Raw genomic sequence first — 24,487 nt, forward strand, 5'->3', positions numbered from 1 at the left:
CAGAGGCAGCCCTTGCCCCATTAAGGGAAGTGGGCACTCACATCCTCAACTATCTCGATGATTGGCTAATCCTAGCCCACTCTCGGGATGTGTCGTGTGCACACAGGGACCTGGTGCTCTCGCACCTCAGCCGACTAGGGCTTCGGGTCAACTGGGGAAAGAGCAAGCTCCTCCTGGTTCAGAGCATCTCTTTTCTCGGCTTGGAGTTGGACTCAGTCTCGATGATGGCGCGCCTCACGAACGAGTGCGCACAGTCGGTGCTGACCTGTTTGAAGGCGTTCAGCGGTTCCACTGAAACTGTTTCAGAGTCTCCTGGGGCATATGGCATCCTCAGTGGTGGCCACTCCGCTCGGGTTGATGCATATGAGACCGCTTCAGCACTGGCTCCAGACTCAAATCCCGAGATGGGCATGGCGCTGCGGGAAACATCGCGTGGCCATCACGCTGGTCTGTCACTGCCTCTTCATCCCTTGGACCAACCTCACATTTCTACGGGCAGGCATTCCCCTAGTGCATGTCTCCAGGCACGTCGTGGTTACGACAGACGCCTCCAAAACGGGCTGGGGCGCTGTATGCAACAGGCACGCAGCCGCCAGCTCCTGGACGGGCCCGTGGCTACATTGGACCTCACACTCCTCGTGACAGCCCCCCCCCCCCCCCGGCGAATTCCCCTGAGGAACGACCTTCTTTCACAGGGACGGAGCACCATCTAGCACCCGTGACCAGACCTCTGGAATCTATTTGGATCGCACGCAGAGCTTTAGAGTCTCTGAGAAGCTCTTTGTCTGCTTTGGTGGACAGCGCTGTCTCCAAGCAAAGGATCACCCACTGGGTCACTGATGCCATAACAATGGCATATCACGCCCAGGACGTACCACCCCCGGCATGGCTACAAGCCCATTCTACCAGGAGTATGGCGGTCTCCTGGGCCTTGACCAGTGGTGCCTCTCTAACAGTCATTTGCAGAGCAGCGGGCTGGGCAACACCCAACACCTTTGCGAGGTTCTACAATCTCCAAGTGGAACCAGTTTCGTCCCGTGTAGTGGCAGTCACAATCAGGTAAGTCCGGGACAGCTGGCCGGGTGTATTGCTTGCACATAGTGCCTTTCACCTCCCCTGAGCTGAAGACGTGCACTGTTGACTCCCAGTAGTGTTCACAAACTGTGTTCCCTGGATGATTTCCTCCGAGCCCTGTGGCAGACGAGTTTGCGGAGAAAATCGCTGCCAGCTCAGTACATGTGCTAACTAAGCCCTGTACTGGGGTAGGTGCTCCGCATGTGTTGGTTCCCCATATGTAACCCCATGCGACATATATCTTCCGCTAATTAGTTTCCCTGTTGGTAAACTGCATCTTCCTTGGGCAGAAGCCCCTCTGGTGCGCTGGCTACGAGGCACACAGTGGTCTGCCCGTCACACACCACCAGTTCATATACACAGTTCAGCCAGTTGTGGCATTTCGTATAGGGACCCTTAGTGTCACTACATCGACACAATGTTGAGTGAGTGACAGATAGGGGACGTCCTGGTTACTTGCGTAACCTCCATTCCCTGATGGAGGGAACAAGACGTTGTGTCCCTCCTGCCACAATGCTGGATTACCTGCTGAAATGGCCGGGACCTTGTCTCGGCTCCTCAGCACAAAACCTGAATGAGTGGTTGCATACCAGCTCCTTTTATACCCGTATGTTCGGGGGAGTGGTATGCAAATACCACTCGCCAATTTTCATTGGCCTTTTTTGAAAGACCAGAGGTGTTTCGGGCTCACAAGAGTGACTCCTAGTGTCACTACATCGACACAACTTCTTGTTCCCTCCATCAGGGAACGGAGGTTTTTCAGAGAATGTATTTTTAACATGTGTATACTGTCTTAGTGTAGTGTACAGTTTTTATGGTCAAAACAAGTGAAGTAATCAAACGGAATACATTACAAATTACAATTTACAGCATGTATTCTGTTATCTGTAGTGGAATACATTTCAAAAGTAATCCTCCCAACCCTGAGTGTGTGTGTGTACTTGATAGAAAATGTATTTTCATTAGCTCCTTTTCTTATATTACACTGCCACACATGCAACACATAGGCTATGTTCACACAGTCAGCAGTTCTGTATGAACGAACAACTGAAGTCACATCCGTATTCTAACAGCTGTAACCATAGTGTCAGTGACTACAAAATGGCGACGTCCATATCACTGGCATGTCTTTTCACAATCACAATCGCCTCTGCGTTATTAAATAAATGAGTCCAATTGAGGTGCGAGTTCATCCATCAGATCATAATTAACCAACAGCAGCTTTGGATGCTTTTTAACCGTGTGTAGAGTGCAGCTTTTGTGTCGCACCCGTGAGCAGCCGGTGGAAAACAGCAGATGAATCTTCAGATGACACGCAGCTTGCGTCTCTGTGAGTTAACGAAGCCCCACATGAAACACACGAGACACACGTGTGTACAGTGTAGTGTGTCTCTCACTGTACATGGCATAACTAACAACTAGTTGTCCAGTACGGTTCCATTCACACAGCACAGGTTTGCCGAGAATGCAGTTGTGAGACTTGAAAATTTACGGGTGTCAGTTCGGTTATAGAATGTGGTTGTCACTCTCGTAAATAACTTAACTGTGTGTGAACGTAACCGTATTAAACACTCAAAACAGGTCTGACAACCATATTCTGCTGCTGTGTGAACGTAGCCATAGTTCTTATATTTAATTTATGTTTCAGCATATCTTATCAGTTCGTTTTTGTTGTGCTTAATAAGAAAAGATGAAAGACAGTTCTAGACATTTATTTAATTACAAATGAGTGGTCTTGTTTGTAGCTGTGTTTGATGTGCGATATCACACTTTAAAGTCTTATTGCACATACACCACGAGCTGCTTCTAAAAATAAACACGAGCCCAGTAGTTGCTACGGTAACACGACTTTTTCTGTGTGGCATGGACCAATTTTTCTTTAGGAGATGCTTTCACAATGCTGGCTCCACAAAGGCAAACCCCTAAACGTCTAGGCAATCCTTGGAGATTCCACTATGTGTAGCGTGGCAATGAAGATTCCCACCAATCCCACGACACCCGTTTGTCTGTGCTTTCACTCTGAGTGGTGTTCACCATCCTCCCCCATCCCCCCCACATTCCCCCTTGCCTATTACTCCTCTCAGCCAGGAGCTAAAAGTGGAAATCCTAAAAATAGACACTAAAGATCTTTCACTGGGGATGAAAAAAAAAAAAAAACACCTGAAGTCAGAAATAGCAGGAGAAGTCTGTCAAAATACTATTTATATTCTGGAACACAAGTACAAGGAGCCACAATATGACTGATTCTCATACAGTTTTCATTAGCATTTTTATATACGAAATGGAGACCTCAAGCAAGTGGGGTTTGAAATAGAATACATTTATTTCTAAACCAAGCATCCATGTCCTGAGCTCAACATGCACTACTGATTCTTAACTACTGGGACAAAATAGAAGAGAACTAAATAAAAGTGAATGTATCAAATAATTATTTTGGATTAGTCTCTTCACCTACATTTGGTTGCATCCGCCTGCATCATCTACTTTCTCACAAAAACAGTTTTTTGTTAACTTTCATTCAATGTGCCAATACCGTCAGATACAAAACTGTTATATCAAATGTTAATTATAAATATTGACAAATATTTATGCATGAATGAACTGAGAATACAAACTGACTTTCATCTCCATCTTATCACACATGTATTATATGCAGAAACCATTATTTTTCTGCTGTTGCTTGCAGTGTTGGGGTAGTTACTTTGAAACTGTAGCTTCGCAAGCAACAAGCTACTCATAACCTAAAGTAGTTAAACTGCAGTAGATCTACTCTTTAAAAAGAGTTGTTATCCACACTACAAGCTACTAACAAAAAGTAGTTTACTACATTGAAGCTATTTAACAAAGAAAATATTTTTAGATTATAACAATTGCATGATATCATTTAATTTTAGTTTTAGGTGAGTGTGTTTAATTACTCCCTCGGCTCCATTGCTGCGTTCACAATACAATATGACAAATGTAGTGTTTTGTGACGCTACGACGCTATTCATTGGAAAATGTAGCTCTTTCCTGGAAAAGCTAAACTATTATGAAAATAGCTGAGCTACAAAAATGGAAAAATATAGATAAAGTTAACAGTGTCACTACTTTTAGTTAATATTCCCCAACACTGGGGGCCTTTGTAGCTCAGTGGTAAAAGACGCTGGCTACCACCCCTGGAGTTCGCTAGTTTGCCAGGGCGTGCTGAGTGACTCCAGCCAGGTCTCCTAAGCAACCAAATTGGCCCTTTTGCTAGGGAGGGTAGAGTCACATGAGGTAACCTCCTCGTGGTCGCTATACACACGCGCTATGTCTCTGTGGCAACACGCTCAACAAGCCACGTGATAAGATGCGCGGGTTGATGGTCTCAGACACGGAGGCCACTGGTATTCATCCTCCGCCACCCGGATTGAGGCGAATCACTACGCGACCACGAGGACTTAAAAAGCGCACTGGGAATTGGGCATTCCAAATTGGGTGAAAAAAAAGGGGGAAAATCCACAAAAAAAAAAACATTCCCCAACACTGGTTGATTGTTACTAATAGGACTTACTTAAAATAAGGCAAATTATTAACATAATTAATTTGTCTGATTAATTTCAAAGTTGTTATTTTTGAAACTAACAGGAGGTAAAATTGTGGGACATGTTTCGTTCCATGTCTCCAAAATAGTGGTGGGATTTTGATTCATCCCAGTGACTCAACTCTTTTGAATCTGTTCAACAAAAATATTTTGTTCAGATTTGTTAATTGATTCTTTCACTGACCATTTCTGCAAATTTCCCCTTTATGCCAGTAGATGGTGACAAATGAGCATTTTTTTTTTTACATTTTGAATAAACTTTGTCATATTATCCTTTATTAAACAAGTCCAGTTCTCCTTTATTAAAATGTGCATGTCTACAATTTTATGCAGAGTGTTTAAGCATCATAAGCATTTGCCCACAAATGACAACAAAGCATATCTATTAAATCACGTTATAGTCGGTCTTTAAAGGAAAGAAAAATCACTAAAGCAGTCTTGTGCTTTAAACAAGAGCTCATTGGCTTTGAAAGGGAGATAACGAGAAATATGAGTCAGTGTGTGAAAGTGAATGAGAACGAATCTGTCTTTTTTAACACATTATTATTTTAATTTTTTTGAGATTCTTTCACTTAAAAGATTTGTCCAAAAAGACAGATTTGTTCACGATTGAAACATCACTACTCAAGAATGTGAGAGCAGCTCTGTGAGTTGTGTATTGATGAGTGCACAGTGTGGCTCTTATGAGTTTTCAGTAGGGAGCAGAGAATGCCAGCACCTCCAGAGCTCACCTTCTGTCGGCAACATATCTGAGCTGTCTCTGCATGTCTGCTTACAGCCAAAATTATGATTGATTGGCCTTCTGTTCAAAAATGCAGGTCTGCCTGCGGCCAATCTTATGCCAGTGCCTTATTTGTTGCATATGGTATGTTTTAATGAGGGTCTTGGGGAGCACAATGTGGTATAAATGGTATTCTATCATTTCCTGATGTCAGTTATCTTTAACATTCATTATGAGCCATAATATTTATTAGCCAATGACTGATTTTATATGTTTTGTGTGCACATATGAGTAATGTATTGAATATTCACAGTAACAATATATGCAATATTAAACTACGAAACTTAAACTGAATATTGTGGTGATTTGTATGCCATTTTATATGGCCATTACATTTCCTAATACTCCTAAAGTGTCTTTAGACTACAGTAGTTTCGTGCAGACTGATCTCACTTTGGATTCAGAAAAAGTAGGCTGACATTTCTTTAAATCTGTTTATCGAAATTCAAATCACTGCCCCCAGTGGTCAAAGCGGGTATAGGTTTTGAACATAAGAGCATGTGTGAGCACAATTTTATGAATGAAATCAAGGCTTGACATGACATTTTTGGCTCACCAGCCACTGTGGCTAGTGGTATCCCAAAGTCACTAGCCACTCAGCATTTTCACTAGCCAAAATCCCCTGCCCCCAAAAAGTAACTGTAGACTGTAACTGCATGCATTTTTTTGGACTTTTTATTTGAACAAGTACGAAGTTCAGCAGTACAAAGGCTTAATGATTTAAGACATCTCTTAAAACAACTAAATGCAAACATGAGCAGCAATAACAGGAGTACGATAGAACAGGAGGAAAGCTATTTGTTACGCAACAGGAGACGGTAAAGACACTTGAACTGATGCAAACATTTCTGATGGGACATGGCACTTGTCAGTTACTCGGCAGAATGGGTTCGAAATCAGTCTACTGGAACAAAATGTTGAGCTTTCGTGTGATCATGTTGTTTTGCGGCCATTCTTTATCTCACAATTAGCAAGTATCTGATCAGAAAGAGGTGTTTTAATAGAGTCTCTGAGTTAAACTTTTGACCTAATTTGTGATTCTACACAAATATAAGAATGTCTACCACAGTTTTTAGACAAATACTTTTTATTTTTATTTTTTTTTTTTTACCAACAATAATACTTTTACAAAGATACTTTTTTTATGGAGGCTGCATTCAAAATTCACAAGTCCCCTTAGTTTGAATGGGTCTGATGCTTAACCAGTGTGATACAAAAACATCTGTGAGATTCACAGTGAGACGCTGAATAACAGCTGACCTGAAAACTCCCATGAGAAAACTGAAAAATGGCGAGAATATACTGGAATAAAGTATCAAGGGATTTCCAGGAATGTTGCATATTGAGGATGGATTTCCACTCATTAGGCAAACACAAATATTCAGCTGCTCCTGGTGGCTTCCTGGGTTGGACCCTGCTTTAATTTAAAATAATATTTTAAAGATTTATTTATTTTATATTTAGTTTAGACACAATTAAGTTTATGGTGACCATTTTCCACCATCTCTCTGACCCTTTGAATTAAAGAGGCTGATTTTGCTACTGTACCATTAAGACTTTTATATGTACATGTAAATGACTTCTGTTATGATAACCTCTCCATGTCAGCGTAGTTCACACTGTTGTTAACCAGTGCGGGCCAAGTTGCTGAAAACTGAACATGTGGATGTTATACTGTAAGGGTTCATGTTGTAAATCAAATATGATGCCAATCAAATCAAAAGTGAACTGTGACTCTCACAGGATGACAATTTCTCTCTCTGTGTTATAGTCTTTCCATGAAGATACTGAAGTGGACCACAGTGCACTCTAAAACTGCACCGTTTGCCAGATTCTATGGCTGCGACCAAAAGCAAAAGCTCACTGCCCAGTCATTTAATAACTTTACAGGCTGTGATTTGTATATGAAGGCACCTTACAAGGACACTGGTTTAAGACAGCCTTCCTTGGCGCCATAACGCCATGACTGGTCTTAAAAAAAGTGAGCTTTATTTAATGGCTTTCAAACACTTCTTCAAATGTCAACCTCTGAACCGCACATATGCAGTTCAGTATGTTGCCTTCAAAAATGTACCTTTTAAAGGCATCTCAATATGATTGTGCCTCAATGCCTTTCTAACTCCAATTACAGGCTGCGAAGCCAGTGTTTTTCAGCTTTCAGGATTTTGCCAATATAATAGACACTTAAGGCACTACATGGACACCACAGACCCATGTGACAAATGCCTGGCCAAAGTAATTGATCACTACTACTTTTTTGCCTCTTCCTTGGCAGGTAATGATGGATATGAATCCTCCTTTCACAAGACTATGGCTATGTTTGGAATTGCTACTCTAGCTATGCTATTTGTGTTATAGTATGCATACTGTGCACAGCTTGCAATTATCTGTATGCTACTATTTTTGAATAACATACTATGTTTCACAACCTATTTTTGCTAGTTTGTAGTTATAGTATACAGGCCTCTTCCTACCCCGTCCCAGGCTGTTCTGGGAGTGGTCACAAGGAGCCAGGTAAGTGCTTCGATGTCCTTAGACTCAGCATGGCCACGACATGGTGTGGCACCTCAAGCTCCGCCCCGCCACGAGGCCCCACCTGCCGGTACGTCCGACGAAATTGTTCCTTTGGTCTCCATTGCACGGAACTTGGACGCGTGGCTTGCGCTTTCCAATCCATCACGATGGCTGGTCTGCAGCCGCCGGCTTGTGGACGGGCCCGCGACTGCATTGGCACATCAACTGCCTCGAGTTGTTGACAATTCTGCTCGCCCTGCGGAGGTTTCGGCCTTTGATCCAGGGCAAGCACGTGTTAGTTCAGACAGACAACACGGCAATGATAGCATATGTCAACCGCCAAGGCGGTCTGTTCTCTCATTGTACCACTCACATCCCGGGCAACCTCAACACTACAGCGGAGGCGCTGTCATGACAGGTTACCCTCAGGGGAGAGTGAAGACTCCACCCTCAGGTGGTCCAGCTGATTTGGAGTCGATTCGGACAGGCACAGGTGCACCTGTTCGCCTCCCAAGTATCCTCCCCACTGCCCGCTCTGGTACGCCCTGACCGAGGCCCCCCTCAGCCCCAGTGAGCCTACTTGCACAGACCCTGTGCAAGGTCAGGGAGGATGAGGAGCAGATCATCCTGGTAGCAGCCTACTGGCCCAGACGTGGGTCTCGGACCTCATGCTCCTCGCGACAGCCCCCACTGGCGAATTCCCCTGAGGAAGGACCTGCTTTCTCAGGGACGGGTCACCATCTGGCACCCGCGACCAGACCTCTGGAATCTCCATGTCTGGCCCCTGGACGGGTCGCGGAAGACCTAAGTGGTCTACCACCTGTGGTGGTAGACACGATCACTCAGGCTAGGGCCCCCTCTATGAGGCGCCTGTATGCCTTTAAGTGGCGTCTGTTTGCTAAGTGGTGTTCTTCCCGACGGGAAGACCCCCAGAGATGCGCAGTCGGATCAGTGCTTTCCTTCCTGCAGGAGAGGTTGGAAGGGAGGCTGTCCCCTTTCACCTTGAAGGTGTACATTGCTGCCCTGGCCAGGGATGCCTCTCCAACAGATATTTGCAGAGCAGCAGGCTGGGCAACACCCAACACCTTTGCAAGGTTCTACAACCTCCGGGTGGAACCGGTTTCATCCCAGATAGTGGCACGCAATACAAGCGGATAAGCCCAGGATAGCTGGCCGGGTGTATCGCTTGCACATAGCACCTTCCACCTCCTTTTGAGCTGAAGACGTGCGCCATTAATTCCCAGTAGTGTTCACAAACTTTGTTCTCTGGTTGACTTCCTCCGAGCCCTGTGGCAGTCGAGTTTTTGGAGAGACTTGCTGCCAGCCCAGTACACGTGCTAACTAAGAGTCCTGTTCTGGGGTAGGTGCTCCACATGTGGCGGTTCCCTGTAAAGCTAACTCCATGCGATATATATCTTCCGCTAGTTCGTTTCCCTGTTGGCAAACTGCGTGCTCTGCCCCAGTCTCCATGTTTGTAGTAACTTCTCCCCCGTTGGGTAGGATCTACCTTGAAGACTCTCCACATGGTTGGAAAGACCATGTGACGTATTTTTCCACTTAAATATCCCCCCCTCTCTTTGGGCGAGGTGTGGTCTCCGCGGTGTCTTCCCCTTGGGAGGGACACCCCCTGACTAGACCTGGCGGCCCAGTCGGATAATTCCCCTTCTTTTTTAGGGAGTGGAAAAAAAGAAGGGGAAAAGAGGCCACGACTGGGTTAGCCTGTCTCTATCTTTTGGGTAGTCGACTTGTCCCCAAAGGGCCGTTCGACTCTCATAACTATGTTGGGGGAGGTTATGTGTCGACCTGGTGTGCTGGCTATGAGGCACACAGTAGTCTGCCCACCACACACCGCCAGTTCACGTAACACAGTTCTGCCAATTGTGGCGTTTCGTATAGGGACCCCTAGTGTCACTACATTGACACAACGTCGAGTGAGTGACAGATAGGGAACGTCATGGTTACTTTTGTAACCTCCGTTCCCTGATGGAGGGAACGAGACATTGTGTCCCTCCTGTCACAACGCTGAACTACCCGCTGAAATGGCCGGACCTTATATTGGCTCCTCAGCATAAAACCTGAATGAGTGGTTGCATACCAGCTCCTTTTATACCCGTATGTCCGGGGAAGTGGCATGCAAATACCACTCGCCAATTTTCATTGGCCTTTTATCAAAGACCAGAGGTGTCTCGGGCTCCCAAGAGTGACCCCTAGTGTCACTACATCGACACAACGTCTCGTTCCCTCCATCAGGAAAGGAGGTTACACAAGTAACCATGATGTTTTTTTGTCTTTGCCAGTAAATGAAAATGAGAGAAAGAAAAATTATATAGCAAAATGGGTACATTCTTTCCAACTGAAATCATTTGAACGCACATCACATCGTATTTACGACTTCCGACCTTGTTCAAAGGTCCCAGGAGGACCTGAACGAAGCATACAATAACTATGCAAATTTTCTGTATTCAGGCAATACACAGATGGCCTACTACATTTGCCAAAATGCAATGTGCTTGATTTAACTTTCCATTTCCAGTATGATAGTAATTTCAACTGTGATTTTAAACATCTTTTTCTCAATATTGACTCAATATTTGATTGTACACACATTTTTAGAAACTTGAATTAAAAAAGCATAATAACCTATACTTTCTGAGATGACAGGATGCTACTCACTGAATTGCAATGATATGCACTATTATGAGGTTTAACAATATTAAAAATGCAACAATGTAGCCTACTACTGACTCAAATATTTATTATTGCATAATGCATACTTCTTCATGTACTATAGTTTTAAAAATAGTACTGTAGGTTGTACACAGTTATATTGTGCAGTACGCTGTAAGATTTAGGTAGCAAAAGACTTGTTTAATGGCAAAATATGTGAAGTCCACCACCAAGATGAAAAAAAAAATGCTTTGACTCAGAAATAGTTCAGTGCTTGAAACTTAGGTCACCAACTCCTGTCTCACACAGCCCTGGAATATATCCAAGATCAGTGGTTCCCAACCTTATTCTCAGAGGACCCCTTTTTTAGCTTCACGTAGGCAAGGCGACCCCTGAGAGCTCGGGTGACCCCTATGCTGGGAAACCCTGTTCTAGACAGCGCCTCTTGGCCTGTTTATGTAAACCCCGATCAACAGTACATAAGCTGGACATCGCTCACCTTCAGTGGTGGTACAGGCAGGGGTTTGCTGTCCTTATCCAGGGAGATGTAGGTGAAGAAGGCTGTGACAGCCCGATATTTCCCTTTCTCAACCTCCACCAGTGGATCAGCATCAACAAAAACCTCAATCTCCATCGACTTATTACTGGTGAAGGTCATTCGCCCAGAGACAGTAATCACACAGCCTGCAGGGGTCACAGAGAGTCATGCATTACATTTACTGATCATTATATAGTGTCATCTTCATTCTAAGGCAGATGACAGTGTCTTACAAAATAATGTGGTTAATTAAAACAGTATTTCCTTCAGTTCAATATCAGCAGACTACGGGGGGAATTCACTAAGAATGGATTGCGCCCGATGAAAGTGCTTGACTATACTGCGCATTTGGATATTTTCCAAGTTATAATGCTCTCCAACATAATTTGATCATTATTTGATGGATTAGGCTACTGTTGCCATAATTAATTTAGAAAATGTACATGAACATCTCTTTTAAATAAAATTCAGTTTACTGCCTTCTGTCCTCTGATGGCAATAGCGCAATGATAGTTTAGAGAGAAGAAGCGCAATCTACCCTATAATAACTTAATAACCCTTATTTACATAGAAAGAAGCCATGTTTGCGCAGAAAGGAATGAGAAAGACTTAACTTATATACTCAAGGTGCAGCACTATTTCAGCACTGATTGCTCTGATTAAACTAAATTAGTAAGACAAATGAAAATGTTTAGTGAATTCACCACTAATTGTTAGTGTCTTGTATACTGTACAGTCAGGGTTGGGCAGTAATGGACAGGGAATGGTATTTACATGTGTACTTCAAACTTACTTCTCTGTCTGCTCGTATGAATGTAACACATCACAAGAAAGTGTTTCACTGCTGTTCAAATGCACTTTGGATCACATAATTTATATGTATAAATGTTTTCCATCTGAAAGGACTAAATATGAAATGAAACAAATGACAATAAAATGCAAAGTAATCTCTTCAGTAATCAAAATACTTTTTGAATGTAACTGTATTCTAATTACCAATGATTTAAATTGTAAATGTAGTGGAATACAGTTACTTATATTTTGTATTTTAAATACGTAATCCCGTTACATGTATTCCGTTACTCCCCAACACTTGTAATGGAATACATGTAACGGCATTACGTACAGTTACAATCAAAATTATTCAGCCCCCCTGACCAGCAATACATTCTGGTGATGTGAATTAAAACACATCAACTAAAACCTCAGTAAACAGTCAAAGTAAGTTTTTAATACACATTTGAGTGATTTTGAGAACAAAGTGTTCAGTTTACCCAAATTCTAAAATAAAAAATAACTAATTCTCTCCACATGTTAATATCATGACATGTCAATATCATGTAAAAAATATTAAACCCCCAAAGTCTATCATTTGTGGAGCATCCTTTATACTTAATAACAGAAAATAAATGTTTCAGGTATGTGTTCTCAGGCTTCGGACACCTCTCTATTAGAATTTTTACACATTTCTCATGAGCAAAAGCTTCCAGCTCATTGACATTCTTTGGTTTCTGTGCTGCCACTGCTTCCTTGAAATCCCAACAAATGTTTGCAATGGGATTTTAATGATGGACTGAAATGCCATTTAAGGACATTCCACGACCTACCCCTAAACCAGAATTTGGACAACTTGGATGTATTATTGGTGTTATTGTCTTGCTGGAAAGTCCAGTGTTCACTGAGCTTCAATTTACACACTGAAGGCATCACATTTTTCATGCCAAAATGCCCTGATACCTGAAATAATCCATGGTGTCAGTCACATAGTCAGGATAGCCGTTTCCTGCAGCCGCAAAACACCCCCATAACAGGACTGACCCACCACCATGCTTGAATGTGGGGATGGTGTTGTTCTTGTCATCACCTTGTCATTTTTCTCCAGATGTACGGCTGACCCATGGGTCTAAAACTCATTTTCAGTTTAGTGTCATACGTCTATAAAACCTTCTTCCAGGACTCCACAGGTCTTTCTTCTTGAATATTCAAGTCAACATTTCCCTTGGTGAAGTTTTGCTTTATTCCACACCCCAAGAAGGTTGCTGTTGTACCATATTTAAAACATTTATGAATGGTGCTGCCAACTTTGTCTATTGGAAATTGAAGTGCCTTGGAAATGTACTTCTAGCCATGACCTTTCTTGTGTAATGAAATAATCTCCTCTATTAGCTTTTGAGACAGCTTATTTTTAATTGCATTTTTTGAACAGAAATAAATTTTTGCTTACAACGCTAAACTTAAATTTTAAAACTGAAATAAGTGCCATTGCAGACTGATGACTTCATTTTGTTTTAAAACAATTACTTGTGTAGCCTTACATATTTAAGAAACAGCTACATGCAATAAGGGTTGAATAATTATGACATGGCTGTATTAAAAAAAAAAAATCCTGCTATTCAGAAATATTAGGTTATATATTCACACAATGACTTTGAATGTGTCACTCAACTGATATAGTTATATAAGAATAAAGAATACAAAAATAAAGTAACTGTATTCAGCCTCCGTTACGTTTTCAAGCACCTGTATTCAGAATACAGTTACTTTATAAAATTTTGTTAGAATACTTTTAGAATACTTCTCTCATATTTACCACAAAACAAGGCAGAAAAAAAAATCTTGTCAATCAAGTGAGAAACTTTATTTACTTTTTTTTTTTTTTTTTTTTTTTTTCAGAACAGCACAGATGCAAGCTGCATTCTCTCACTCTCTCTTCCCCAGATCAGCAGCAGCGCCTGACTGCAGCATTTCCAGGGTTTCATGCCAAATTGGGGTCATTTGAAAACATAATCACGGGTTACATTTTTGGGATACTTTAAAAATGGACCACGGTCACCAAAAGGTTTGGTTTCAAGCACTAAAAGAAGAAAATACAACATCTATGTATAATCCATGTATAATCAGGGTTGGGGAGTAACGAAATAAAAGTAACGGGAATACGTATTTAAAATACAAAATATAAGTAACTGTATTCCACTACAGTTAACATTTAAATCATTGGTATTTAGAATACAGTTACATTCAAAAAGTATTTTGATTACTGAAGAGATTACTTTGCATTTTATTGTCATTTGTTTCATTTAATATTTAGTTCTTTCAGATGGAAAACATTTAGACATATAAATGATGCGATCCAAAGAGCATTTGAGCAGCGGTGAAACACTTTCTTATGATGTGTTACATTCATACGAGCAGACAGAGGAGTACGTTTGAAGTTAGTTTGGAGCACAAGAAATAGAAAAAAACCTTGTGTAAATTGTCAGCTTTACGCTAAGCTAAAATGCTATTTCTAGCCATTTTACATGCACATATTACCAGGCACGATCATATTTTTTTATCAAGAAAATTCACGTTAGATCATAATTTCTTTTTTCTAGTAAGACCTTTGATATTAGGGCAAAAATCACATTCTTGATAATAATTTTTATATTGTTTTCCTGTAAAAATATCTTAAAACAAGATCAATTTGATTTATCTTGTTTTAGAAACAACATTGCATAAGATATTTAGGTTTTTCAGAGAATGTATTTTTAACATGTGTATTTTGTCTTACTGTACTGGCAGTCCAAGATTGGCCACAACCCACCGCCTTTCTTCGGTACGATGAAGTAGGGGCTGTAAAACCCCTTTTTATAGTCAAAACAAGTGAAAAAATCTACCAGTGCTGAAGAAGTAATCCAAAGTATTTAAACTAACGAAATACATTACAAATTACATTTTACAGCATGTATAGTGTAATCTGTAGTGGAATACATTTCAAAAGTAACCCTCCCAACCCTGTGTATAATGATGGCTGGATTGAATTTCTGGCAACCGCACGACACACCGTTAGGCGCTTCCAATCACAATCAGTGTGCTTTCAGATGTGCACCAACATCAATCCAGTCGGCAACGTTTTTTTCCACAAATATAACATTTGCGCGCATTATACATTGTTTCCCGTGATTGTTGCTGTGTACATACATTTAAAGTCGGGTTAAAGACTGATGGCTCTCGATCGCATTTGGTGAGTTATGTCCACATCAGAAACTTGCAGAATGAAGAACTGTTGAGAAATAGCCTAGCAGTTATTAACGACTAAATATATAAATAGGTAAAATATGGGAGAAAGTACTGCAAAGAATGAAAGAGGAAAAAGGACTTGAAATAGATCAGAGTCCAAACAAAGAAAGAAAAACATAGTGTAAATAACTACTGTAAGTAAAATTTTGGAGGCTAGTTCAGAGTGACACATATTGTAACATACAGACATATTAATATTTATATCTCACTTTTTAAAAACATAGTGATTCACAAAAAATATTAGATGAGTAAAAAAAAATTAAAAGCACCCAAAAATAAAAATGTCATTAATAAAAGAGATAGAAAATAAAATTAATATATAAGCTTAATATGTAAATATGCAAGCAAGCCTAGTTAAAATCATTAGCCTAATATACTACATTGTTGTCACATGACCTCATTTTTGTTTAATTTTTGCATGTGGCATCCAGTTATCTCGAAAATAAATATGGTTTATTTGCATTTGCATTCTTATCTAAGTTTGTGTCAAAATATATTATTCTTTGTCAGTCCAATCAAATAATGGGTTAAATATTAAAATGTTGTTCAAATTTTAAAATATTGTAGCTGATCACAAACTGCCTTCTGTTTGTCTTCGGCCTTCCATTAAGAAAAATATTAGTGTCTACTACATCTAATTTTAAGAAACAAGCTATTCAGATTCACTTAGATTAGTTAAAATTGGAGGTGTAGCACTTCAGATAAGATAATAATGACATATTACACGTAATTCTTCCAATTGTGCCTTGCCTTTATAAATATGTATTCTAAAAGTATTCTGAATAATTTACTTTTTATTTGATGTATTAGGAATACTTTACTAAATACAGAAAGAGTATTTAGTATTCAGCCCAGAATATTTTCTTAAAGTAATCCGCCCAACCCTGTGTACAGCATATATGTGCTATAAAGTTTATGTATTTACTAATCTTATACTGTAATCTGTTGATAATAATAATACAGTTAATTAAATAAAACACCTTTTCCCTATCTGTCACTCACTCGACGTTGTGTCGATGTAGTGACACTAGGGGTCACTCTTGGGAGCCCCAAACACCTCTGCTTTTTGAAAAAAGGCCAATGGGAATTGGCGAGTGGAATTTGCATGCCACTGCCCCTGACATACGGGTATAAAAGGAGCTGGTATGCAACCACTCATTCAGATTTTCTCTTCGGAGCCGAGCGGTTGCATTCAGTGCACTGAATTCAATTTCTCCCTACCGTTCACCTCAAACTGCTGGATTTACGGTGCATGTCAGCGGCTTCTCCCCCTGGAGTGCAGAGAATGCCCCTGGGCGCTTCGGCAGAACAAAACATAAGAGTATATTCTAAAAGAATATATTTTCAATTCTAAAAGAATTGAATTATTTGGAGCCCGGGAAGACGATGAGTTATCGAGTGCAGCATCGGAGAGTGGGCTCGTCCAGTCTGACGCGGAGGCTTCGGCTGGGCTTCCTCCTTTGGGTATGGTCGCCCAGTCTCAGGCCGACGTAGAGATGACGGACATGCTTTCCCGGGCAGCCACGAGCGTCGGGCTAGAGTGGAACCCTCTACTCTCCCCTGAACACTTGCGGTTCGATGACTGGTTCCTGGGCCCAGAGCGCCGCTCACAGCCATGCCCCGCCCCGGTCCCTTTCTTCCCGGAAGTGCATGAGGAGCAGACAAGATTGTGGGGGGCACATTTTACTACCCGATCCCAATCTTTCAGCTCCCCTGCTCTCACTATCCTGGTGAGGCGGCCAAGGGTGGGGCGGCCAAGGGGTATTCGGTGATCCCCCAGGTGGATAAGGCACTCGTGGTGCAATTTTGCCCGCAGAACACCACCACCTGGCACGGGTGCACGAAGCTCCCGTCCAGGGCCTGTAGGTTTACATCATCCCTGGTGGCTAAGGCCTACGGTGCCACTGGACAAGCCACCTCCGCCCTGCACGCCATGGCTCTCCTGCAGGTACACCAAGCCAAGGCGCTAAAAGAGCTACACGAGGGTAGTTCTGACCCAGGATTGATGCAGGAACTGCGTTCGGTGACTGACCTCACTCTCCAGGCGATGAAGGTCACAGCGTGGTCTCTCGGGCAGGCGGTGTCCACACTGGTGGTCCAGGAGCTCCACCTTTGGTTTAACCTGGTCGAGATGAGAGAGGCTGCGGTACCCAAAACTTCAACAAAAGAGTGGTTTTCTTGTTCCCTGGGTCACATGTCAGGTGCGCACAGCCGTCGTCACGACCGCCGTCCACCGTCCCATTTTGGCAGGTTTGGCGCTCCAGCGGTGGACCCCCTGCCCCTGTGCGCCCAGCTGTGGCACAAACATGCCCACACCGGGTCGGTTCCGACGGACTGCGGGGACAATATTCCTCCTCGACCAATCTTATGGTGGGCGTCAGGAACCAGGTAAGTGCTTCGATGTCTCTGGGGTTCGAGCCCCCTCGACGTGGCACCTCAGGCTCCACCCTGCCGCGAGGCCCCACCCGCCGGTACATCCGACGCTATTGTCCCCTTTGTCCCCCTCGCCCGGAGTTTGGACGCATGGCTCGTGCTTTCCAACCAGTCATGATGGCTGGCCCGGACCGTCCGACTCGGCTATGCGATTCAGTTTGCCAGGCACCCGCCCAGTTTCAGCGGCGTCCGCTTTACCTTGGTGAAGGGCAAGAACGCTGCTACCTTGCATGCAGAGATCGCTACCCTTCTACGGAAGGGTGCAATAGAGCCTGTCCCTCCAGCTGAGATGAAGAAGGGGTTTTACAGCCCCTACTTCATCGTACCGAAGAAAGGCGGTGGGTTGCGGCCAATCTTGGACCTGCGAGTACTGAACCGGGCCTTGCACAGACTCCCGTTCAAGATGCTGATGCAAAAACGCATTTTAGCGAGCGTCCGGCATCAAGATTGGTTCATGGCGGTAGACCTGAAGGACGCATACTTCCATGTCTCGGTCTTACCTCGACACAGACCCTTCCTGCAGTTTGCTTTCAAGGGCTGGGTGTACCAGTACAAGGTCCTCCCCTTTGGCCTGTCCTTGTCCCCTCGCGTCTTCAAGAAGGTCACAGAGGCAGCCCTTGCCCCGCTAAGGGAAGTGGGCATCCACATCCTCAATTATCTCAACGACTGGCTAATCTTAGCTCACTCTTGGGATGTGTTGTGTGCGCACAGGGACCTGGTGCTCATGCACCTCAGCCGAATGGGGCTTCGGATCAACTGGGAAAAAAGCAATCTCTCCCCGGTTCAGAGCATCTCTTTTCTTGGCTTGGAGTTGGACTCAGTCTCGATGATGGCGCGCCTCACGAACGAGCGTGCACAGTTGGTGCTGAACTGTCTGAAGGCGTTCAGACAGAAGACAGCGGTTCCACTGAAACTTTTTCAGAGGCTCCTGGGGCATATGACATCCTCAGCGGTGGCCACACCGTCAAGGCGGTCTATGCTCCCGTTGCATGTCACAACTCACCCACCGTCAAGTCGCTGCGAGCCACTCACATCCCGGGTGACCTCAACACCGCGGTGGACACGCTGTCACGTCAGGCTACGCTCAGGGGAGAGTGGAGACTCCACCCCCAGGTGGTCCAGCTGATTTGGAGTCGATTCGGTCGAGCACAGGTAGACCTGTTTGCTTCCCGGGAATCCTCTCACTGCCCGCTTTGTACACCCTGACCGAGGCACCCCTCGGTATAGACAAGCTGGCACACAGCTGGCCCCCAGGATTACACAAATATGCGTTTCCCCCAGTGAGCCTACTTGCACAGACCCTGTGCAAGGTCAGGGAGGATGAGAAGCAGGTCATCCTAGTAGCAACCTACTGGCCCACCCAGATGTGGTTCTCGGACCTCATGCTCCTCGCTGCAGACCCCCCCCAGCGAATTCCCCTGAGGAAGGACCTTCTTTCTCAGGGACAGGGCACCATCTGGCACCCGCGACTAGACCTCTGGAATCTCCACATCTGGCCCTTGGACGGGACGTGGAAGACCTAAGTGACCTACCACCCATGGTGGTAGACATGATCACTCAGGCTAGGGCTCCCTCTACGAGACAGCCGAGTGCCTAACACATCGCACACCAGACTCTGAAAAAGACATGGGTTATGTTTCCATCCTCTAACTGGCATCACCAGCAGGTGGGTGTGTCTTTAAGACCAAGTCTATACAATTTAGAGGGGGTCCAAAAGAATCGATGTAAATTGTATATTGTAATTGTATTGTATAAGGTGCACCCTTGCATCTCTAGATGCAGTTTTTATGTTTTTTAGAATCCTAACCCATTCTCCCTCCTCCAATTCCAAGTTTAAATCTTTCTCCCATAATCTCTTGAGAGTGGCTGAGGCTCCGTCCCCCAGACTCTGAATTAACAAGGAGTAATACACTGATGCCTCATAACCTTTTCCAAAAGCAGTAATCACCTCTTCTAGAGTATCTGCTGCTTTAGGGGGGTGTATGCTATTCCCAAAAACAGTACAGAGCAAGTGGCGCAGCTGTAGATATCTAAAAAACTGAGATCTGGGGATCCCAAAATGTTGAACCAAATTATCAAAGGATCTCAACACACTACTCTCATATAGGTCGCCGAGTGTAAAATACCTAAATACTTAATGCCCTGTTTGGGCCATTGGAAGGCGCCTGGCTGGAAGGCCATTACTGGACAGTATGCTGTCCTAGCCAAAGCTTCAGATTTAGACCAATTGACTTTGTATCCTGAGAACTTGGAAAACGAATTAATAATTTGTGGAGGCAAGGCATAATAATAAAATATAATCTGCGTAAAGCAGAAACTTATGCGCCATACCTCCTGCCACCACCCCTGGAAAATTATCCTCCTTTCTTATCGCAGCTGCTAATGGTTCCAGACAAGACAGAACAATAATGGGGAAGAGGGCAACCCTGCCGGGTGCCCCTATCCAGAGTAAAATAATCTGAAATTAATCCATTTGTTTGAACCGCTGCTACAGGGTGTCTATAAAGTAACTTGATCCAACCAATAAACATACTCCCAAACCCATACATTTCCAAAATCTTAAAAAGATAATCCCATTCTACCATATCAAACACCTTTTTCAAGTGAGTCAAGTGAGATGGCAGTGACTGGAGTCTGCTCATTCGCCACTGACCACATGATATCGATGAAACGCATGTTATCAGAAGAGCTACGACCCCGAATAAACCCCACTTGATCTATATGTATAAGAGATGTCATAACTTTACTTAATCGATTAGCTAGAATTTTTGACAACATTTTTACATCTAGCTGGATCAGGGAAATTGGACGGTAACTTTTACACTCGCTTGGATCTTTGTCCTTTTTAAGAATCAGACTGATCCGGGCTTGTGTCATGGTTGGCGGAAGCTTTCCATTCTTTAATGATTCTGTATAAATTTATAACAAAAGTGGAGCCAGTTCTGTAGCATAAGATCTAAATTCAGAGGCAAAACCATCTGGTCCCGGAGCCTTGCCTGTAAGTAAGGCCTTAATTACCTCGTCAAGTTCCTCCAAGGTTATCTCAGAATCAAGAGAATTGTTTTGCTAAGTCATCAATTTGGGGAGTTCTAATGGTTCCACAAAGTTTCTAATATCTTTTTCAGTAGATAAAGACGTGGAACTATAAAGATCAAGATAGAACACTTTAAAGGCATTATTAATATCAATGGCTGAGGTAAATATTTCACAACCAGCAGATTTCACTGAGGGAATGGTAGAAAAAGACTCTCTCTGCTATATATATCTAGCCAGAAGCTTCCCCACTTTGTCCCCTGACTCAAAGTATGACTGTCTTGCCCTGAATAGCCAAAACTCCACCTTCCATGACAAAATAGAATTATATCTGTATTTCAATCGGGTCAATTCCCTGAGGCCATTAGATGACATTCGGCGCTTCAGCTCTGCCTCTGCACTTTTAATATTCCCTTCCAATTCCACAAGTTCTTGTGCTTTGGATTTTTTGGTGAATGAGGCATATTGTATCATCCGACCCCTAAGATCCACCTTAAGTGCCTCCAAAGCTATGCCCACAGAGGATACTGAGGACCAGTTGGTCTCCATATAAACATTGATTTCAGTATTTAGCATTTGTTGGAATGCAGGATTTTGCAAAAGGGATACATTAAAATGCCAACTATATGATTTATTTTTCTCCGTATGTGTCAACACCTCTAAACACACCAGGGCATGATCTGAGATAAAATGTTTCCAATTGAGCAATCAACAACAGATGAAATGAAGGACTTAGATATATATATATATATATATATATATATATATATATAAAAAATCTATTCTACAGTAAATCTTATGGACTGATGAAAAAAAATTATAGTCCCTACCAGATGGGTTCAAAAGTCTCCAAATATCTGTAAGATCTGTAAGTTGCACTAGGGGGCTTGCACACATTTGCTTCACTATGATCAAGGAGTCCATCAAAAGATTAAAGTCTCCTCCCAATATTATATTATGAGGGGTGCCAGCGGCTTGCAACATCCCTTCAATATCTATAAAAAAGCCCTGATCATCCACGTTAGGTGCATAAATATTAGCCAAAATAAGACTTTGCCCCTGAATTTCAGCTAAAACAATAATGACTCTTCCTAAAGTATCTTTACTCTGTTTGAGACATTTGAATTGTAGATGTTTACTTATCAGTGTAATGACTCCCCTGCTCTTACTTGAGCCAGCACTATAAAAAAATGCCCACCCCATATCTTTCAAAAATTTTCCGCTTCCTGCGGAGAAAGGTGCGTTTCTTGAAGAAACACTATAACATATTTCTTACGCTTAAGAACAGAAATAACCTTCCTTCTTTTTATGGGGTGCCCCAACCCATTCACATTCCACATGGAGAGAGACAATCCACTCATATTAACTTTTGACATTTTGACATATAAGAAAAAATAGATCATTTGTCAAAAACAAGATTATAAAGACCACATTCCAACATTGGTGCAACCATTAAAACCTGAACTTCCCCCAGAACAAAACAAACAGAAAAAAGAAAAAAGTGCGCATTGATCCTGCCTCTAAACTCAAACAGTCCATGTACACCTATGAGGACCCCCGCGACAACTTTGCCATCAGATTTCTCAAGTCCGGTGTTTCTATACAAATTTTGTGAGACAGAATTACACAGCAAAAAATTATCTATAAAACAAACTCCAGGCAATAGGCGGAACAAACTCAAAGAGCATGTAGATTCATCCACAAAACTGTCCCGTAGGTGTGCCACTCTGCAAAATAAACTCCAGCCACTAGGCAGAACCAGCACAACCAGCACAAAAAAATGCTCAGTTTCCTCAAACAGTCAAGTGAATGTTCAGTGAGCCGGTCCACTCAGCTGCAAAGTACCACAAAATGACTTACTCCATTGACTTTATGAAGGACATCGCATGCTGTGGGCATGTGAATGTTTTACGGCCCTCCTTAGCATCTTTTCTCAATTTGGCCGGGAATATCAGTGCAAAAGCGACCTTCCATTGATGTAAAAGTTTCTTGAATAGATCACATTTCTCTCTTGTCGAATTCGCAAAGTCTGGGAACAAGAAAATGCTGTGGTTTTTCCAAGAAAGCCTTCCTTTAGACCTCGCCTTGCGTAACACAAGATCTTTATCGAATGATCTCAGCAATTTGTCCAGAACTGATTGGGGCCTGTCTCCCTCCGCAGATCTCCGCGCCGGAACCCTGTGAGCTTGCTCGATTTCCAGCTTATGGCCTTTTATGTCAAGCAGATTTGGAAGGAGCCCATCCAGGAATTTCACCATATCCCGACCCTCTTTGGCCTCAGGAATTCCGACAATACAGACATTATTCCGCTGGCTACGGTTCTCCATGTCCTCAAGCTTCTCCCAAACATGCTCCAAATCCACCTTGGTAGATAGCGGATTAGCAGACAATTCCCTCTCCGATGACTCCAGATAATCAATCTGTTTCTTGACATCCCCCACTCTTGTAACCATCTCAGAGAACTTTGGCTCCATGGCAGTGATCGATTGACGTATCACAGCAAGATCCTCCAAGTCAGCAATGACCTTCGTCAGCATTGCCAACATGCCAAGCATCTCTCGCCGCATTTCCTGCATCTCTGCAACCAAATCGACTACCTGGCTTGCGGCCCACTCGGGGATATCAGCTTGAGCATGTAAGTGTCTTTTAATGTCTCCAGAGACCGAGGATTTTGAATTCTTTGACATATTGTCCTCCCAAAACAGTTATGGAACAGAGTGTATCGAATCTCACCAGTTTATATCATTAAAAGTGTTAAAACTTGTGCATAGAGCTCGCCGTTCACACGTCCAATCCTCGCATGGCGTCACGTTACTCACCCTCTTACTAGTTTTAATCAAGTTACCATTACACTGTAACTCTAAAGTTGTTATGAATAAAAACAATTAAGTGGTCCTAATCAAACATAACACAAAATGTCACATTTTGGAATCATGATTCCATGATTCCAATATATGTTAAACTTTAGTTTTAAATATTACTATCTCTAAATAATCATGTACAAAATTGAGCTTGAAGAATTATGTTCTGTATGCTTGGTCAAGATTAAGGATCTTATGGGGAAATATATTAATTGTTATTTTGAATTAAAATAGTTTTAGGTCTTTTGACTGTGGTTATTTTGTTGTTGCTGGTTGGTAGTCGTGATTTGTATGAAGATCCCATTAGGGTGATTAGTGTTCAATCTGGTGAACCTGAAACCTGTTAAATTCAACCTATTCCTCTCTGCTCAAATATAAGTATTTTACAAAAGTGGCAATTTATGTGAGCTAAGAAGTAATATGGAGAATTCAATGTGTTAATCTAAAGTCCAGTCATAATTGCCCTTTAACTGTATAACATATGCTATAACTCAATTTAAATAATATAATAAAATCAATCATACTTTAATCACAGGTATAAGTAAAGTCTACTTGCAACTGGTTAACTACTTAATTAGTTCACGTTACTTGAGCCAAATAAATATGGTTACTTAGAAAAAGCATGCAAACCAAAGTACCATATGATCATCTACAGTAGTTTACTTTCTCAGAGCTCATAGCTAACATAGATAAAGTTTATTGTCGTCTTGTGAATGAGTGTATTAATGAGATGGTCCGGAGTTTCCAGCACTCTCTCGTGTTAGAAGCATCAAAGCACACGTCGTGCAGGAGAGCTCCCGGTTTTGTTCATCGGTTGATAATTCTTTGGGATGCATATGGATTGCATGTGTGAAGTTTGACCACGTTCTGTGCACAAATGTGAGAACTGGCCTCTACTGTATTTCATTGCACCTTGTTTAATTTTTAATGTTTATATATATATATATATATATATATATATA

At 42.5% G+C, this 24,487-nt stretch overlaps 1 protein-coding gene across 3 annotated transcripts in view; it reads right to left on the minus strand.

The window, feature by feature from the left end:
• LOC127424749 (cytosolic acyl coenzyme A thioester hydrolase-like) overlaps positions 1 to 24,487 on the minus strand; it is a 166,135-nt gene that overhangs the window by 14,753 nt on the left and 126,895 nt on the right. For all 3 annotated transcript variants that reach the window (XM_051670184.1, XM_051670182.1, XM_051670183.1), the window contains one exon: positions 11,101 to 11,285. In XM_051670184.1, the coding sequence (XP_051526144.1) occupies positions 11,101 to 11,285 (185 nt within the window). The remainder of the gene's footprint in view (positions 1 to 11,100; positions 11,286 to 24,487) is intronic.

Source organism: Myxocyprinus asiaticus, chromosome 33 (genome assembly GCF_019703515.2).
Source record: "Myxocyprinus asiaticus isolate MX2 ecotype Aquarium Trade chromosome 33, UBuf_Myxa_2, whole genome shotgun sequence".
Taxonomy (NCBI): domain Eukaryota; kingdom Metazoa; phylum Chordata; class Actinopteri; order Cypriniformes; family Catostomidae; genus Myxocyprinus; species Myxocyprinus asiaticus.